The sequence below is a fragment of the Triticum dicoccoides genome, chromosome 7B (assembly GCF_002162155.2).
Source record: "Triticum dicoccoides isolate Atlit2015 ecotype Zavitan chromosome 7B, WEW_v2.0, whole genome shotgun sequence".
NCBI lineage: Eukaryota > Viridiplantae > Streptophyta > Magnoliopsida > Poales > Poaceae > Triticum > Triticum dicoccoides.
The window spans coordinates 640,286,698-640,307,106 of NC_041393.1; the positions used below are offsets into that span (position 1 = coordinate 640,286,698).

Sequence of the window (20,409 nt, forward strand, 5' to 3'; positions counted from 1 at the left end):
TCGGAATATCACTTCCATGGGCCCAGCCAACTACCTGCATGCATGCACGTTTTTTTGGGCTTTTTATGTGGCACTGCGTGGCCCATGTTCTCTTCCTGTACGCCGGAAACTAGCAGGACGTGCTGTCCTTGTGGGTTTAGTTCCACCTCGGCTGGCTACGTGAAGGAACACATGATGCTTGGCTATATAAAAGACTTGGTTGCTAGAGGTATCAGGTGTGCACGATGTTGCGCTAATACTTCGGTATGTACGGTAGAAACCGAATACCAAACCGAATTATCGGTTGACCAGAGTTTCGGTTTTCTAGTTTTCTGATTCATTTTCGGTTAGCATTTTGTCTAACCGAAATTCAAAAAAATACGAAAATATATTAACCGAACTTTCGGTTTCTACCTAATGCCCAGGCCTACTAGTAGCGGCAAGCAAGTTGACAACATCTATGCCCACAACAGATTTGTGTTCTACTCGTGCAATAGAGAACTACGCATAGACCTAGCTCATGATGCCACTGTTGGGGAACATTGCATAAAATAAAAAAAACCCTACGTTCACCAAGATCAATCTATGAGTTCATCTAGCAACGAGAGAGGGGAGTGCATCTACATACCTTTGTAGATCGCTAGCGGAAGCGTTCAAGAGAACGGGGTTGAGGGAGTCGTACTCGTCGTGATCCAAATCACCAGAGATCCTAGCGCTGAACGGACGACACCTCCGCGTTCAACACACGTACGGTCAGCGTGACGTCTCCTCCTTCTTTATCCAGCAAGGGGGAAGGAGAGGTTGATGAAGATCCAGCAGCACGACGGCGTGGTGGTGGAGCAGCAGAGTTCTGGCAGGGCTTCGCCAAGCAACTACGGGAGGAGGAGGTGTAGCAAAGGAGGAAGGGAGGCACCAAGACTTCAGGGTGCGGCTGCCCTCCCCTCCCCCTCCTTTATATAGGCCCCCTCGGGGGGCGCCGGCCCTGGAGATGGGATCTCCCAAGGGGGCGACGGCCAAGGGGGGTGGAGTGCCCCCCAAGGCAAGTGGAGGCGCCCCCCCCCCCCACCCTAGGGTTTCCAACCCTAGGCGCAGGGGGGGCCCAAGAGGGGCGCACCAGCCCACTAGGGGCTGGTCCCCTCCCCACTTCAGCCCAGGGAGCCCTTCGGGATAGGTGGCCCCACCCGGTGGACCCCCGGGACCCTTCCGGTGGTCCCGGTACAATACCGGTGACCCCCGAAACTCTCCCGATGGCCGAAACTGCACTTCCTATATATAATTCTTTACCTCGGGACCATTCCATAACTCCTCGTGACGTCCGGGATCTCATCCGGGACTCCGAACAACTTTCCGTTTGCTGCATACTCATATCTCTACAACCCTAGCATCACCCAACCTTAAGTGTGTAGACCCTACGGGTTCGGGAGACACGTAGACATGACCGAGACGGCTCTCCGGTTAATAACCAATAGCAGGATCTGGATACCCATGTTGGCTCCCACATGCTCCTCGATGATCTCATCGGATGAACCACAATGTCGAGGATTCAATCAACCCCGCATACAATTCCCTTTGTCAATCGGTATGTTACTTGCCCGAGACTCGGTTGTCGGTATCCCAATACCTCGTTCAGTCTCGTTACCGGCAAGTCACTTTACTCATACCGTAATGCATGATCACGTGACCAGACACTTGGTCACATTGATCTCATTATGATGATGCATTACTGAGTGGGCCCAGAGATACCTCTCCGTCATACGGAGTGACAAATCCCAGTCTCGATCCGTGTCAACCCAACAGACACTTTCGGAGATACCTGTAGTGCACCTTTATAGTCACCCAGTTACGTTGTGACGTTTGGTACACCCAAAGCACTCCTACGGTATCCGGGAGTTACACGATCTCATGGTCTAAGGAAAAGATACTTGACATTGGGAAAGCTCTAGCAAACGAACTACACGATCTTGTGCTATGCTTAGGATTGGGTCTTGTCCATCACATCATTCTCCCAATGATGTGATCCCGTTTTCAACGACATCCAATGTCCATAGTCAGGAAACCATGACTATCTGTTGATCAACGAGCTAGTCAACTAGAGGCTCACTAGGGACATATTGTGGTCTATGTATTCACACGTGTATTACGATTTCCGGATAATACAATTATAGCATGAATAAAAGACAATTATCATGAACAAGGAAATATAATAATAATCTTTTTATTATTGCCTCTAGGGCATATTTCCAACAAGTTACCCATAAGGATTTATCGGTGGTAGGGATCGCAACGGCAAAGGGCGCAAGGGTCTCTAGAAAACTTCGGAGAGTATCTTCAGAATCTTCCGGTGCACCAAATAATCATCTGGAGTGAGGGGCTCTCCGGTGATAGTATTTACGAGAACCTAGAGTTAGAGTTAGCAAAATCATTTAACCCAAATAGAAGAGAGATTAGATTCCCAGAGTATAGACGAGGAGTAAAAGGTCCTAATACTACCCAATGGCGATGTGGGCCCGTAAACCGCACAGCCATGTTAGTAAAAGTTTTTCAGTGGCTAGACTCAACTTCGGCCAAGGAGTTGGAAAGGGGGGTTCCTACGGGCAGTCGGCTCTGATACCAACTTGTGACGTCCCTGATTCAATCGTACACTAATCATGCACGCAAATGTGTAAGATCAAGAGCAAGGACTTACAGGAAGAAATCACAACACAACTCTAGACACGAATTGAAATAATACAAGCTTTATATTACAAGCCAGGGGCCTCGAGGGCTCGAATACATAAGCTCGACACACAAGAGTCAGCGGAAACAACAATATTTGAGTACAGACATAAGTTAAACAAGGGTGCCTTAAGAAGGCTAGCACAAAAGCAACACGATCGAAGAGGCAAGGCCTCCTGCCTGGGACCCCCTAAACTACTCCTGGTCGTCAGTGGCCTCCATGTAGTAGTATCCGTCGGTGGTGGCATCTGGCTCCATGGATTCACCATCTGGTTGCAACAACCGGAAAGAAGAAAGAAGGGGGAAAAGGGGTAGCAAAGCAACCATGAGTACTCATCCAAAGTACTCACAAGCATCAGATCTATACTAAGTATGCATTGGTATCAAATGGAAGCTTTGTATCTATAGACTGACCTGTAGAATGCCAGAATAGAGGGGGGAAGGCCTAGCCTATCAAAGACTTCTTCAAGCAGCTCCAAGCATCTTGCACCATGTAGGAGAGTAAAGAATAGCAGTTTATAATTAGCAAGCATGATGTAGCATTAACGCCCAGAGATCCTTCATTGACTCTCTGCGAGAAAGCAATCCTGGGGCCACATGTCTCAAGTATCCATTTCTAGTTGTAAAAGACCAGGATATAAGTCTGAACTTGCCGGAAGAACCATACCCAGCTCGGAACCTTCTAACCCTCCACAACTTCCATGGGAAGTGGGATGATTTTATTGTTCCCATCCACACCAATAGCAGACAGGATTTGCCCTTTGTACTGACCTGTCAGGACTGTACCATCCACAAACATAACTGGAGGACAATGCTGGAAAGCTTCGATGCACATAGCGAAAGAGAAGAATAATCATTTCAACACCTTGAAATCTGGTATACTCGGCAACCTCGTGTGTTGTACATTCACATATCATATGAGTCGGGATTCCTCTCCTTCAGTATGTCAAGGGACGGACAACATTATCATATGAGTCAAAGAACGTCCCAAACCTTCCCTTCATAGCCTTCTGCTTAGCCCTCCAAGCCTTCCCATAAGGAATGACATCATTCCATCTGATCTTCACTACTGTTTGGATATCTTTTGCTTCCATATCATTCTTCTCTACTATCTCAGTATACATGAGTTGCGCAATGAGAGTTGAAGTCTGGTTAGGATGCTTCACTAGTAGGTTCTTCCTCACACAATTATGTGGGACGACATTGGTGACAACCTAGTGGATGTCATACTTCGACACGTGCCCATGCACCTTTCTAGGACAACCTGTTTCAACACATTTCATGGTATAATTTGTTGGACTTGATATGTGTGTCCGAAAAACCCTCTGTGTAGACATGGCCCACTTTATCACCGCATACTTCAATTTTTTCTTTGTATCAAACATAGCCCTATCTGGACTTGGTTCAGATTATACTGCCATGAAGGCTCATGTCCATCGTTGATCGTAAGGCCAGTGGATATGTCCTGGTCCCATGCAGAAGGAATCGGTACCTCCACTTCATCCTCGGAATTTTCAGAATCCAGATCCTCCGCCCATCCATCCTCGTCCTCTTCCTCCATCACCCTCTATATTTCATCCCCTTCCTCATCCCCATCGGCAAAACCAGAACCAGATAATATTATCGATTGGCTACTCTACCCAGTATCATGACCACAAACATTGTGTGGCACGTAGTCCGACTCTTTCTCGGGTTGGCTAGCATCCACATCGGGTGGCTGTGACCCGGATAAATCAATCTCATTAGCCACTTGACTGCCTTGTCCGGGTTCATACCCCCTATGGAGTTGTATGGTATTCCCTCCTTCGCCACAATTTGCACAAGGGCATATGGGTGGATTCTTTGGTCTCGGCAACGTCTTAACATTGTCAACCAATGATGGCTCCTATCTATCGACATCAACTCACACTTGACATTTTTACAGGATTTGGTCCACAATGCATGAATACTGACGGAACATACTTGAGGATCCAGCCCGAAACTAGTTGTCAACCAGTACTTCAACTGTCTAATGTCCAGTCTGTCCGGGTCTGCTAGTGTCATTACGCCATTTTTAAACTCGCTAAGATCAACCCCCAACTCATTATATCAAACATTACCAGCGCCGTAGTAAACAATCAAATTTACTGATTCATACTTCACCTGTCAGACATTGTCATCTTCTCATTAATCACAACGAACACTAATATTACCCGCTACACTAACTATGCGCTAAAATGCCACCACATACAAATTAACACTACAATTCGCAATATGACCTATCTACACTAATTAAACTATATAATTCAGAGAAAATTTGTGAGGACATGGTTATACCTTCGACGCGTGTGTCCCCGGTTTGTTGCTCCTCTCTTCAACTCAGCACCACCGGCCACCTCGCGGAGTATTTGCACCACCGGACAACGATAGCACAACCGCCGCCCCCTCGACGACCAGAGGTTCAACTCCGGATACAACCCAAGCCGCACCTCCTCCTCACCACCTCCTCCTCCACACCTGCTGCTCCTCCTCACCACCACCTACTTCCCAACCGCACCTCCTCCACCCCACCATGGCTCCTCCTCCCCAAACGCTCAAATAACTATCCAATAGTAATAAAACACTGTAGGCCGTGGGAGATTGAAATGACCTACCAATTATGTGCCTTAGATGTGAAAACGTGGGGAAATGGAGGAGATCGGCGCGGGGTGGCGAGCTACATAGAGAAGAATGAGAGAGAGATAGAGAAACATAGGCGAGCAAGACGAGAGGAAGGAGATGACCCCGTCGGTGGCTTATCCAGACCTTTTCGGTCGAGTGGTGGTCGAAAAGCTTATCGGCTGCGGGCTAGCGAAATCGGCCCACTTCGATCACGCGTAGGCCGAAGCTACTATTTTCTGCCGCCCTCCCACCGACGCCAACTCTTCGGCCCATGTTAGCCCATCTTCGGTCAACTCCAGGCTGAAATATCGTTTTCGGCCAACTACGGACCGAAAAGACCCTTTTCGGCCCCCACCAGGCCGACAGGGTCATACTTTTGAATATATTTTTTCCATTCAGTGCTATAGTTTCTGAATTTGCTATAAAAAAAGTCATAGTTTTGAAAAAATAATCGTCTCTGACTTGCCTTTTTTTCTACTGCATAAGGAGAACAGCGTAGGTCCCTGACTTCACTCGTGCAAGTCACAGGATCCGGCTCCGAAACTTTCCCCAATCCTCAAACCTCAGCTAGCTCACGAACACGAAAATCATCGGCGACAGAGGAGATTTTGGATCGGTGCGGCGGTGCGGCTGAGCAAGGGCAGCGGCTGGGTTGAGGTACGGCTCCGATCCACGCCCCTTCCTCCCCGGTCTCCTCCCTCCCTCCCTCATTTGTTTCCCGGCGGCGCGTGCGGATAGCGGGGAGCTCAAGCTGCGCGGAACGCGGAGTTCTCCGGCGGCGGGGCACGCATCTTCCCGTAACGGGGAGCGCCACTCCTATTCCGTCGAGCGTGGCGGGGATCACATCTTGCTCTGCTCTGCTCTCTGCTCTCTGCTCTCTCTCTGCTCTCTGCTGTCTGCTCTCTGCTCTCTGCTCTCTCTCTGCTCTCTCTCTCTCTCTCTCAGTATGTGGCCTAACTTCCGTCTCAGACGATTTTCCTGCAGCTAGCACGGAGAAGCAACAATGCTGGTGGCACCGAGCCGGCGAGGAGAAGCAGCAGCGCACTCTTCGTCTGCGGTGGACAACATCGCCCCCAGCGGCGGGTCTTCGCCTGCTGCGTCGGCCATCGTCGCGCCGGCTGTGTCCGGGTCGCACGTCGTCAAGATAGACGGCTACTCCCGCATCAAGGGGCTTGGCAACGGCAAATGCATCGCGTCGGAGTCTTTCACCATCGGAGGCCATCGATGGTGTATGCACTTCTACCCAGACGGCGATCGGACTGAAGACGCAGATTGGATATCCATTTTTCTGTGCCATACAGATCGAACTGATGCTAGTGAAGTCAAAGCAGAGTTCAAGATCAGTTTGCTTGACCAGGACAGGCAACCAGTGGCATTGCACGGCAGATGCATACACACCTTCTCCAGCAAAGATTATACGTGCGGCTTCCGTTGGTTCATCAAAAGAAAGGACTTGGAGGAATCCACTTACCTTAAGGATGATGTTTTCAGCATCAGGTTCGATGTCACCGTCTCAAAGGAGATCTTCACCGAGCTAATCCTGCCGCATGTGGTCGTGCCACCGTCCAACATGCACCAGCATCTTGGACAACTGCTCCTGGCCGGCGAGGCGGCCGATGTTACCTTCGAGGTCGGAGGCGAGACATTTGCCGCGCACAGGTGCATACTCGCAGCTCGTTCGTCGGTCTTCAAGGCGGAGCTCCTCGGCCCCATGAAGGAGAAGACCGCAACTCGCGTTCTGATCGACGGCATGGAAGCCATGGTGTTCAAGGCTTTGCTCCACTTCATCTACACCGATTCGCTGCCCGCGATCGGCGAGGGCGACACGGCGGCCATTGCTCAGCATTTGCTGGTTGTTGGAGTTCTATCCACATGATCAATCACATCAAATCACGATAAACACGCACACGAAAAACTGATAGCCAAGGCCTTTGTCGTGCCCTTATTTTTCCTCTTTATTACTTTATGATTTTTCTTCACGGTGTTACAAAAGACTCACGCCCAAGTGCATATATATATATATATATATATATATATATATGCAGATAGCCGCCGACTCAACACCTCCTAAACCTACACGTGCTAGGACTCCTAGTTCTACTTAGACTAGAACACAGCCTAACCAATCTACGGCCGGGTGATAATCCTAGTCGGACTCAACCTGCGAGACTAGTACTCACGACATGACATGAAGTCCTACATGGACACGTACTCAACTCCTATCACGCGTTCTACAACCAAGACATCAAGCCGGACTAACTAGTCTACTACTGACAAAATTACTGCTAACAATCTTCCCTTAATCTTGACACTCCGTCTTGCGTGCTTCTCTGGTCTTGGCTCGTTGTAGATCACCCCTTGTCGCTCATCCGCTCGCACCACGACAAGTCAAATTGACGATCTTGATTGCTCGCAACAATCTCCCCTCCAATTTTGACTTGGCGAATTTACGGACCACCTCAAATATGTCTTGGACTACCCAGCCTCGCCAGTAACCTGTGGAACACACCACCGGGTGGATTACACCATCCACCCTAGCGAGATACATGCCGGCTCCTTGTGGATCACACCACCCTGTGGACTACACCGCCCACTCCAGCCTCATGTAGAGACATGGCCTCATTGAAGAGACTCACCTTCACTGGTTTACCGCCCCCACATAGTTGAACTTGATCCTCTCGTCGAGACATATAGACGACCTGGGCTTCATCTTCAACGCCACCTCACAGAGACGAGCACTTGGACATGACGACGACTGACGACCAACTGACCGACCGACCGACCGTGCTAACCCGCACGACTCCTTGACTCTAACTCCCGCAGATGACGATCTTGACGACTTCCCGGCACCGCATCACCGCACCACCGCCCCGTCAACGATCTCCATCCACCGCCTTGCCGACGACATCCCGCCGTCTTCTTCCATGTCGCTCCGCCGAACGACAATCTCCCGATCCTCCGCATCGCTGCAGCATCCAGCGATAACATTGCCCTCCGCTCCTCGTCGCTGCACCACCCAGCGACCATATCGGCCGCCCCGAGGCGCTAGTAGGTCGCCACCCCGGGGCAAGCGCGGCTTCAAATCGACCTAGCTCTTATACCAATTGTTGGAGTTCTATCCACATGATCGATCACATCAAATCACGATAAACACACACACGAAAAACTGATAGCCAAAGGCCCTTGTCGTGCCCTTATTTTTCCTCTTTATTACTTTCTGATTTTTCTCCACGGTGTTACAAAAGACTCACGGCCAAGTGCATATATATATATATATATATATATATATATATATATATATATATATATATATATATATATATATATATGCAGGTAGCCGCCGACTCAACACCTCCTAAACCTACACGTGCTAGGACTCCTAGTTCTACTTAGACTAGAACACAGCCTAACCAATCTACGGCGAGGTGATAATCCTAGTCGGACTCAACCTGCTAGACTAGTACTCCCGACATGACATGAAGTCCTACATGGACACGTACTCAACTCCTATCACGCGTCTACAACCAAGACATCAAGCCGGACTAACTAGTCTACTACTGACAAGATTACTGCTAACACGGGTAGCGGCTGACAGGTATGATATGGAAAGGCTGAAGCTGATCTGCGAGGCGAAGCTGTGCGATCACATCTGCAAAAGCACGGTGGTGACTACGCTGGCGTTGGCGGAGCAGCATGGCTGTGGTGCTCTTAAGAAGGCATGCTTGAAGTTTCTGACGTCTGAAGGTAACCTCAAGGCAGTGATGGCATCTGATGGATATGAGCACCTGAGCAGCAGTTGCCCATCTGTTCTCTATGAACTGGTCGCCAAGCTTGCTCCTTGATCTCTATTGAGTCTAAAACTCACAAGATCTGGATATTTATTCTGCTATTTATATTTTTAGAAGTGATGGTAATCCCACTACTGGTAGTCTGTTAAAGACAGTAAAGTCTATGTGAAAACCAATGCTGCTTGCATTTGCTGCATCTGTTTGAGCCCAGTCGTATTTTCTACAAATATGGGAACGCTTTATAAAATTCTGAACATAAATTTAGAAAACTGAAAATGTGAGAAATTGTTGTTTAATCTTTGTGTTCTGAAAATTAGAGGAAAGATTCGGAAATCCTAAGGATGAATCTCGGAAAAAGGAAAATCCTCAATTTTTTAATTATTAGAGTTTCCAATTTGCGGTACTTACCACACGGTGGCACGGTGCTTAATTCAAATGTGAGGTTATGAATTGTTATTACATTGCTTTATTCAGAACTATAGTGGCTGCGCAAATGCGCTGGCAATAAATTTATTGTTTTTCACACATAGAAAACGTTTACTAATTTCGTATGGGCAACACATTTATTTGTTTCTTAACACATCAAAATTGTTTACATATAGGAAGATGATTTATGTACATTATGTGCTTTAGTACAATGTACTATATCCAGATCATATCTTGGCCTAGAACCGGACCAATCAACCAAATATAGATGCACTCTCCATCACTCACTTTTACCCAAGGGCTAATAGGCTGATTAGACATTCCCAATACCTTCCTTATCTTCTCATGAATCCAAGGAAACAAACGATGCCAACTTATAAATGTAGGTGTCAATATTATTCTATGCGCCCTTGCGAGGGCCAATTCCCCGAAGCTCGTTTTCTTGTGTGAGATGAGACTTCCAGCAACAAAAGTTGAAAAGTTAAGATGGCGATTGGGTCTCCGAGGCTTTAGTGGATTGTGATGGCCGAGGAGGAGGACTTGGTCTTTTTTGGGATGAGACACTGCAAGTAACAATTCTGGAAGCGTGTAATCGCTTCATTGATGTTAGGATCTTTGATCCAGGAGTTGACAATACTTGGAGAACAACATTCGTCTACAGCGAACCCAGGGTAGAGAATAGAAGGAACATGTGGGATCATCTCACGCGGCTCCGCGGCCGATCTAATGAGCCATGGTTGGTCTGCGGAGACTATAATGAATGTGTGTGGCAGCACGAGCATCTCTCGTGCATGCAACGAGGTTCAGCACAAATGGAAGCCTTCCGAGACTGTCTAGAAGTATGTGAGATCAGAGATCTGGGTTTTTCCGGCGTCCCATACACGTACAATAATAACCAGTATGGAGCCCGTAATGTCCAAGTCGCCTTGACAGAGCCTGCACAGATGAAGCGTGGCGCGAACTGTTTCCGAAGGCGCGGGTGAAGCATCTTATATCGCCCGTCTCTGACCACCTACCACTGCTGATTGAGGTGGAGGTACAGGAGCCGACGCGATGCAAGAATAGCGGTGGCAGGTATGAAATCATGTGGGAGAGGCATGCGGCCCTCCCGAGTATCATTGCAAAGGCATGGGCGAAGAAGAAGGCTAAGGATTTGGGCGAGGTGGCGCAGAATCTTCAAAATATGATGTGTGAATTACGTGAATGGAGCAAACAACACTTCGGCCATGTTTCAAAACAGATAGAAGTACTTAGAGCTGAACTGGAGGACTTACAGTTGAAGAGGGCAGAAAGATCAATCATTCGAGAGAAGATGTTTGTCCTTGACGAGCTCCTATACCGTGAGGAAATGATGTGGCTGCAGCGCTCTCGAATCAATTGGCTGAAAGAAGGTGATAGAAACACTCAGTACTTTCACCGAAAATCAGTTTGGCGTGCTAGGAAAAATTATATTCGTGTCTACGGAAGACTGATGGCACGTGGACTGAAACACCCACTGATATGGAACGTATGGCTCAGTCCTACTTCCAAGAGTTGTTCACGAAGGATCCAACATTATCAGCGGATGAGTTGCTGGGATGCATTAAATCAAAGGTAACACAGCAAATGAATGATACTCTAAATGCACCCTATACAGAGAAAAAGGTGGCAGATGCCTTGTTTCAAATTGGTCCCATAAAAGCTCCGGGACTAGATGGGTTTCCGGCGCGATTTTTTCAACGCAATTGGCAGCTTTTGAAAGAAGAGGTAACAATGGCTGTTTTCGAATTTTTTGCAACTGGACATATGCCAGAGGGGGTAAATGATACGGCAATTGTTCTTATTCCCAAAGTTCCTACTCCTACGGATCTGAAAGATTTTAGACCAATTAGTCTTTGTAATGTGATTTACAAGGTGGTGTCAAAGTGTATGGTTAACAGACTCGTCCTTTGCTAACAGAGCTCATATCAGAGAATCAAAGCGCCTTCATCCCTGGGCGTTTGATCACAGCCTTCGAGTGTATACATCACATCCAATCAGTGAACCAAGCACAATCTTATTGTGCTTACAAACTGGACCTATCGAAGGCATACGATCGGGTGGATTGGGATTTTTTGGAGAAGGCCCTACTCAAATGGGGCTTCTCAGCAGCGTGGGTCGACCGCATCATGGAATGTATTCGGTCGGTCAGATACTCGGTGAAGTTCAATGGTAAATTGTTGAGTAAATTTTCTCCAACATGTGGCCTTAGACAAGGTGATCCGTTATCCCCTTTTTTATTTCTTGTTGTGGCTGATGCCTTGTCTGCACTGTTACATAAAGCTACTCGGGAGGAAGGGTTGGAGGCGATGCAAATTTGTAGAAGGGCTCCTGAGATCTCTCACTTATTATTCGCGGATGATACCTTGTTATTCTTCCGTGCGAGACCAGAAGTGGCAAAAATTGTCAAGAAGGTGTTGAACACTTATGCTGATTCGACAGGACAACTAATCAACCCGTCCAAGTGCTCCATCTTATTTGCTGACAATTGCCCTCCTGAAGTTACTAATGAGATCAGGAGTATTCTCAGTGACTCTCAAGAAGTGTTCGAGCCAAAATATTTAGGCTTACCAGTACCTGAGGGAAGAATGAGCAAAGGCTTATTACAACCAATCGAGGCAAAGCTAAGCAAACAACTTGTTGACTGGAGCGAGAGATACATGTCAATGACGAGTAAGGAAGTGTTAATTAAGGCAGTGGCCCAAGCAATACCCACATACGCGATGAGCGTTTTTAAATTGCCTTTGTCAGTGTGCGATGACCTGTCTAAATTGATTAGGAAATATTGGTGGGGTGTGGAAGAAGGAAAGAGGAAGATGGCTTGCCTTTCTTGGGATAAAATGATGTTACCAAAATCCATGGGGGCATGGGATTCGGGGATATGAGAGTTTTTAACCAGGCTTTATTAGCAAAGCAAGCATGGAGGTTAATAGAGCACCCGGAGAGCTTAGTTGCAAGGCTGCTGAAAGCAAAATACTTCCCTTCAGGAGATCTAGTTGATACTGTGTTTGCTAGCAATGCGTCTGCAGTATGGCGTGGAATTGAGCATGGTCTGGAACTAGTTAAAAAGGGCATGATTTGGCGTGTGGGTAATGGCCAGAATATTCGTATATGGAGGGATCCTTGGGTCCCGAGAGGGCCTTCCCTGAGGCCGATCACTCCTAATGAGGTGCAGATTGAAAAAGGTGTCTGACCTACTGGATACCAATGGGAGATGGAACGTTGATTTGCTTAACAAACACTTCTTCCCGGCTGACACCCATATCATTCGGTCAATAAAAACATCACCTAGTAACGGTGATGATTTCATAGCGTGGTACCCAGGGAAGCATGGAACATTTTATGTCATTTAGCTATGCATGATCACGTACAACAGTTTAATGGTGGGGCGTGCAGCTCAAGACCAGAAGGTGAACGGCCTTGTTGGAACCTTATCTGCCAGGCCGATGTACCTCACAAAATGTGCACCTTCGCGTGGAAGGTCGCAGTGGGCGCGCTTCCAACAAATGGATGCAAACTGAAAAGACACATTGGTGTTCTGCACAGTGTAGTATTTGTGGTGCAGAGGAGGAAGACTCCTTCCATTCTTTGATAATTTGCCCTCATGCAAGAAACCTTTGGGAGGAGGTGAGCAGCGAGTGGCCTCTTCCGAGGAATGACGATCTGTTGTACACTGGATCAGAATGGTTGTTTAGCATCTTAACCAATCAGCAGGAGGAAGTAAGGGCAATGATAATCATGCTGTTATGGAGAGTGTGGAGCTTGCGCAATGATATAGTTCACGGCCAGGAGGTTCCGCCGGCGCAGGTGTCTCGATCAGTGTACCTCGTCAGCTACCTATCTTCATACGCTCAAGCGCAAAAGCAAGGTGTTCAAGAAATTATAAAGGGCAAGTCTCCATTGTTTGTCCCTCCGATACACTAGTAGAAAAAGGGTCAAATGTTCAGCTTATTAGTGCCGGTTCCAACGGCTAGCCGGGCCACTCTCATTAGTACCGGTTCTTGCCTAACTTTTAGCACCGGTTCGTGCCACGAACCGGTACTAATGACAGTGGTGGCAGGATGTTGTCAGTCTGGGCCCCTCCAGCACCTTTAGTACCGGTTCGTGCTACGAACCGGTACTAAAAGTCGCCCTATATAAACCCTTCGTCCACCCGAGCTCGCTTCTTCCCCCTTTTCCCTCTCCTCTGTTCTTCCCTTCCTCTCGAGCTCATCATAAATGTTGCCCAAATTTTGTCAAGATTTGAAGGCCTCCCATACATTCAAATGATCACAAAGGTTAGCAACTTTGTTCTTTCATCTCTCATTGCTAGATTAGCTCTTGCAATGGTTTATATAGTGATTAATTTGTGGGTTTTAGTAATTTGGGAGGAATTATATGTGGTAGTATTTGATTTATATGCAATCTGAGGTCAAAATAACACTTAGTTTGCATATTTAGGTGTGGTTTACTTAGTGTCTTCTAAATCTCCGTCGTAACCACCGTCAATCGCCCGCACCGTCCCGTCGCCGGCACCACCTTGTGGTGAGCCTCTTATTCATGAATTTTTTATATAAAAAATTGATGTTTGTGTGATTTGGATATATAGTTACTCGTATAATTATCTTACCCGTATGTTGTTTGTTATACATAGTGTTATGGTTTTGATATCCGTCCCCGTCGGCCCTCGTCCTTGTTATGATTCGGATGTGGTATGTTATTTTTTAAAACTATTTATTGCATTTCGTGTTTATGAAAAATTATGCCCATCAAGTTGACATAGATATTTTTATCTAGAATGTATGTGAACCGGAAATTCCAACCGACCCTATTGTCGAGAGGTTAAATTTAGTTGAAAGAAAAAACGAGTATTTGAAAGAAAAATTGAAAAGAATTGAGGGGGAGAAGATGGAATTGGAGTTTCATGTTGCCGATGTCGTCGATGATCACAAGATCAAGATGGAGAAAATGCATTTGAAGATTAGAAAGATTAGAAAATATGCCATTGATAGTGAGGCTTGGTATCATTATGTTGTTGGATCAATTATTACCTTAGTTGCGATCTTGATCGCATTTGTTGTTGCATTTAAGTGCTTTAGCTAGAGAGTTATTTGTTTGTTGCATTTAAGTGTTGTATGAACTTTATACATGAACTTGTATTAATTTGGTCTTTTCGGTGTTGTGTAATGAAGATGAGCCGACAATGGATGTACGATGACCGATGCTCTCCCGAGTTCATTAATAGCGTGCAATCTTTTCTGCTTGCGGCTGAGGCAAACAAGCGGGCGGATGGTTTTATGCCTTGTCCATGTGCTGGCTGTAAGAATGATCATATACTCTAAGTCAAGAACCATTCACGTCCAACTGTTTGAGTCCGGTTTCATGCCCCACTATAATGTTTGGACCAAGCACGGAGAAAGAGGGGTTATGGTGGAAGACAATGAAGAAGAAAAGGACGACGACAGCTATCCTGGCCATGGGTTCCCTGAATACGATGATACAACAATGGGGGGAGAAGTTGAGCCGGCAATGCGGGAAGAAGCTGAAGAAGAGACATCAGATGAGTCCGCCGATGATCTAGGTCGGGCCATTGCCGATGCAAAGAGAAACTGCGCAAGTGATTTGGAGAAGAAGAAGTTGCAGCGCATGTTAGAGGATCAAAAAAAATTATTGTACCCGAATTGCGAAGCTGACAAGAAAAAGTTGGGCACCACACTGGAATTGCTGCAATGAAAGGCAGAGAATGGTGTATCTATCAAGGGATTTGGAAAGTTGCTGGTAATGATAAAGAATATGCTTCCAAAGGACAACGAATTGTCCGAAAGTACGTACGAAGCAAAGAAGGTTGTCTGCCCTCTAGGGTTAGAGGTGCAAAAGATACATGCATGCCCTAATGACTGCATCCTCTACCGCGGTGAATATGAGGATTTGAACGTTTGCCCAGTACGCGGTGCATTGCGCTATAAGATCAGCCGCGATGACCCTGATGATGTCGAAGGCGAGCACCCCAGGAAGAAGATTCCTGCCAAGGTGATGTGGTATGCTCCTATAATACCACGGTTGAAACGTTTGTTCCAAAATAAAGAGCATGACAAGGCGATGCGATGGGACAGAGAAGACCGTAAGAAAGACGGAAAGTTGAGAGTACCCGCTGACGGTTCGTAGTGGAGAAAAATTGAGAGAAAGTACAGGGAGGAGTTTGCAGGTGACGCGAGGAACGTATGGTTTGGTCTAAGCGCAGATGTCATTAATCCTTTTGGGGAGAAGAGCAGCAACCATAGCATCTGGCCGACCATAGCACCTAGACTCTATATTTGTATAACCTTCCTCCTTGGTTGTGCATGAAGCGGAAGTTCATTATGATCGAAGGCCCTAAGCAACCTAGCAACGATATTTATGTGTACCTAAGGCCATTAGTTGAAGAACTCTTACGGATGTGGAATAGAATAGGTGTACGTGCGTGGGATGAGCACGCACAGGAAGAATTTGACCTAAAGACGTTGCTGTTCGTGACCATCAATGATTGGCCTACTCTTAGTAACCTTTCAGGACAGACAAACAAGGGATACCGCGCATGCACATACTATTTGGATGATACCGATAGTATATATTTGGATAATTGTAGGAAGAATGTGTACCTGGGACATCGTCAACTTTTTCTGAGCAGGCATCCCGTAAGAAAGAAAGGCAAGAATTTCAAAGGTGAGGCGGATCACCCGACGAAGCCTCGCCACCGTACTGGTGCTGATGTACATGATATGGTCAAGGATTTGAAGGTAGTCTTTGGAAAGGGTCCTGGCGGACAACCTGTTCCGAATGACGCTGATGGACGCGCACCCATGTTGAAGAAGAAATCTATATTTTGGGACCTGCCTTATTGGAAATACCTAGAGGTCCGCTCCGCAATCGACGTGATGCACGTGACGAAGAATCTTTGCGCGACCCTGCTTGGCTTCTTGGGCGTGTATGGGAAGACAAAAGATACACCTGAGTCACGGGAGGACCAGCAACGTATGCATGGAAAAGACGACATACATCAGGGTCATGCCAGCTACGCTCTTACCAAAGAAGAGAAGGAAATCTCATTTGAATGCCTACTTAGTATTAAGGTATCGTCTGGCTTCTCGTCGAATATAAAGGGAATTATAAATGTGCTAGAGAAAAAATTTCAGAACCTAAAGTCTCATGACTGCCACGTGATTATGATGCAACTGCTTCCGGTTGCATTGAGGGGGCTTCTACCGGAAAACGTTCGATTAGCCATTGTGAAGCTATGTGCATTCCTTAATGCAATCTCTCATAAGGTAATCGATCCAGAAATCATACCAAGGTTAGAGAATGATTTGGTGCAATGTCTTGTCAGTTTTGAGTTGGTGTTTCCACCATCCTTTTTCAACATCATGATGCACGTCCTAGTTCGCCTATGCGAAGAGATTAACGTTTTGGGTCCTGTATTTCTACATAATATGTTCCCCTTTGTGAGGTTCATGGAGTCTTAAAGAAATATGTTCATAACCGTTCTAGGCTAGAAGGAAGCATCTTCAAGGGCCATGAAAATGAGGAGGTCATTGAGTTTTGTATTGACTATATTCCTAAGCTTAAGCCGACTGGTGTTCCTGAATCGCGGCATAAGGGCGGACTGGATGAAAAAGGCACACTAGGAGGGAATCAAATAATATGTATGGACGGACATTCTCTCACTAAAGCACACTACAAAGTTCTACAGAATTCCACCTTGGTGGCTCCATATATGGACGAACACAAGAATTTTCTATGCTCCAAACACCCAGAGCGGTCTGCTGACTGGATTACACGTGAACAAACGAGGACTTTCGCCAGCTGGTTGCAGACACATGCCATGCATGACCCCTCTATTGAAGATGACGTGTACTCGTTGTCCCAGTTACCATCTTCGAATATAATGACTTTCAAAGGGTACGAGATAAATGGGAATACATTTTACACGATCGCCCAAGATAAGAAGAGCACCAACCAAAACAATGGTGTCCGCTTTGATGCAGCAACCAAGACGGGAAAGGAAACATATTATGGTTACATAGAGGACATATGGGAACTTGACTATGGACGTGGTTTGAAGGTCCCTCTGTTTCGGTGCAAATGGGTCAATATGACACGAGGCGGGTAACGGAAAACCCGTAGTACGAAATGACAACAATGGATCTCAACAATCTTGCGTATGCAGACGAATCATTCGTCCTAGCCAATGATGTGGCATAGGTTTTCTATGTGAATGACATGTCTACCAAGCCGAGAAAAAGAAAATATAAGGAAGCGAATGCATCATACAATAAGCCAAAGCGCCACATAGTTCTTTCTGGGAAAAGAAACATCGTTGGAGTGGATGACAAGACAGACATGTTAGAAGATTATGAAAAGTTTGATGAAATTGCTCCATTCACAGTGAATATTGACCCGAGCATCCAGTTAAATGATGAAGATTGTCCATGGCTACGGCGCAAAGGGACACACGCGAAGAAAAAGTTTCACACCCAAAGATCTAGAATGTGATCGGCTTCACTATGATCACTTTCTTCTGTGCTTCACACCCAGGAGAGAATCTCTGTAATAGTTAGGATAGTTATGTGTTTTGGCATTTGAAATGCGAATTTTTTTTATTTGCAAACAAATTCTTTCATGCATTTACTGATTTTTTCAGCTAAATGACTCTAAAATTAAAAAACACTTCAAATAAACTTCGAAAAGGTTGAAAGTTGACATGGTATCATAATTTCACCCGCATAGCATGTGCAAAAAAGTAGAGAGGGTTACGGCAAAAATTGGATGCACTTCATGTACAAAATGGACAATCTCTTTCGAAGTATCAGGGTTTCGGATGAAAACTCATCTGTTACAAATGCATTTCATTTTTTAAATAACCTAAGCATTACCAAATTGAATATAATGATAAAACACACTAATATTAAACATAAAAAAAGAATCACTGAAAAATCTATTTATAAAGTTAAGTTATTCACAAACTAGTGATTTACACAAATTTCAAATAATTCAAAATTTAAACTATTCAAATTTGAAAACTACTAGCACTAACAGAAAGTTTGTAATTTTTTGTACCTAAAGAAAAAATATTCACAAAGAAACTCTAAATACAGCAAAAAACAACTCAGCAATAAATAAAAGAAAATAAATAAAGAAAAAAGAAAATAAAAAATTAAAAAATAAAAAATAAAAAAGCCCGCCTACTGGGCCACAGCAGCCTGCATACGACTAGAAACCCAACCTTTTATTGGGCCAGGATGTAGGCCCGCAAGGCCTAATTGGCCCAAAGGGCAGAACAGAACAGGTAAGCCCAGAAGGCCTGCTTTGGAGAGGAGCTCGAAGGAGCAGCCGCGGCTGGGTTTATAAACCAGTGCGGCTGCCCATCGCTAGGCGAGGTGGGACTAAACTTTGCGCCCCTCGCCTGGCAGCGCACCCCCCTTTAGTTTCGGGTCATGGCTCCAACCGGTACTAAAGGGGGGGGGTCTTTAGTACCGGCTGGAGCCACCACCCGGTACTAAAGGCCTGCCCTTCCCGCCGCTTGCCCTGGCCAAAACAGTCCTATAGTATCAGCTGGTGGCTCCAACCGTACTAAAGGTGCCTCCTACATAAGAAAACACTTAAAAAAATTCTGTTTCTCATCTCCCACTTCTCTCTGCCGCCGCCCCGTCCCGCGCCGTCGCCGTCCTTGTCCCGCGCCATCGCTGCCCTCGTCGCGCCGTCCCGCGCCGTCGCCGACCCGTCGCGCCGTCGCCCCGTCCTGCGCCGTCGCCGTCCCCGTCCCCGTTGCCACGCGTCTCCGTCCCCGTCGCCGTCGCCGTCCCCATCGCGTCGCCGCCCCGCCCCGCGCCGTCGCCGTCGCCGTCGCCTCGACCTCGCCCGCGCGCGCTGTGAGCCCCTCCCCCGGCCTCTACTCCCTCCAATCCACCGCGCCGCCGCCGGCGCTGGCCGCACGCACACACACACACACACACACACTGCACGCGCACAAACACACACACTACGTACACACGCGCGCGCACACACACACACACATTTTTTCTGTTTTTAGTTTTTAGTGTTTTCTGTTTTTTCTGTTTTTGTACAAAGTATTAGATAAACTAATTAATTAGATTAGATTAATGTCAAATAGTATATAGAAATGTTAGTTATAATATAATGTCAAAGGTTTTTTCTATTTTTTCTGTTTTTATACAAATGTTATAAATTTTAGTATATAGAAATGTTAGAAATTTTAGAAATGTTAATTTTAGCTAGATGAATTAGATTAATTTCAAATTGTTAGAGGATGATCGATGTTTTTTTAGTTTCCTATAATTTTAGTTATAGGAGGGCAGGGCTTGGGCAAAGTTCATCAAGGTGACTCCAGGCAAATGGTGAGAAAAATTATTTTGGTATCGACCCAAGGTAAGTAATTAAGTAGTACTAGTTAGCTATCATCTCTTTAATTCTTATTTCAATACCATTAATTAATTATCATGCTTGATCAATTATTATCTGATTAAATTTCATTCTCGTAAAGGCCCTGAAGCAGGCGCCGGGGACTGAAGTGTGTGCATACTACGTTTGCGAGGGACAAGCTCCTACCAACAGAGCGCATACGAGCACTTCAAAAGGAAATAGCGGGACTTTTGCTCGACCAGGTCATAGATCCCAAAGGAGAATACTATTACCCACTACCACCCCCATGAACCACTCCCAATTGTCATCGTGCTCCGAAGGCACCAAGGCAACATGTAGGAGAAATTGTATATATATACATGTGTATGTGTGAATAATGGTGGTTGTGAGATATTCTATATATGTATATATATATATATATATATATATATATATATATATATATATA

At 46.1% G+C, this 20,409-nt stretch overlaps 1 protein-coding gene across 1 annotated transcript; it reads left to right on the top strand.

The window, feature by feature from the left end:
* The first annotated feature begins 5,883 nt into the window (after positions 1–5,883).
* On the top strand, positions 5,884–7,255 carry LOC119335715 (BTB/POZ and MATH domain-containing protein 2-like). The gene is made up of 2 exons (XM_037607810.1): positions 5,884–5,991; positions 6,304–7,255. The coding sequence occupies exon 2, from the start codon at positions 6,338–6,340 to the stop codon at positions 7,208–7,210; it is 873 nt and encodes a 290-aa protein (XP_037463707.1). The 5' UTR covers positions 5,884–5,991; positions 6,304–6,337; the 3' UTR covers positions 7,211–7,255.
* Positions 7,256–20,409: the final 13,154 nt, after the last annotated feature.

Excerpts from the sequence above, each read along its gene's own strand:
- LOC119335715 (XM_037607810.1), top strand. The coding sequence starts at position 6,338 with ATGCTGGTGGCACCGAGCCGGCGAGGAGAAGCAGCAGCGCACTCTTCG.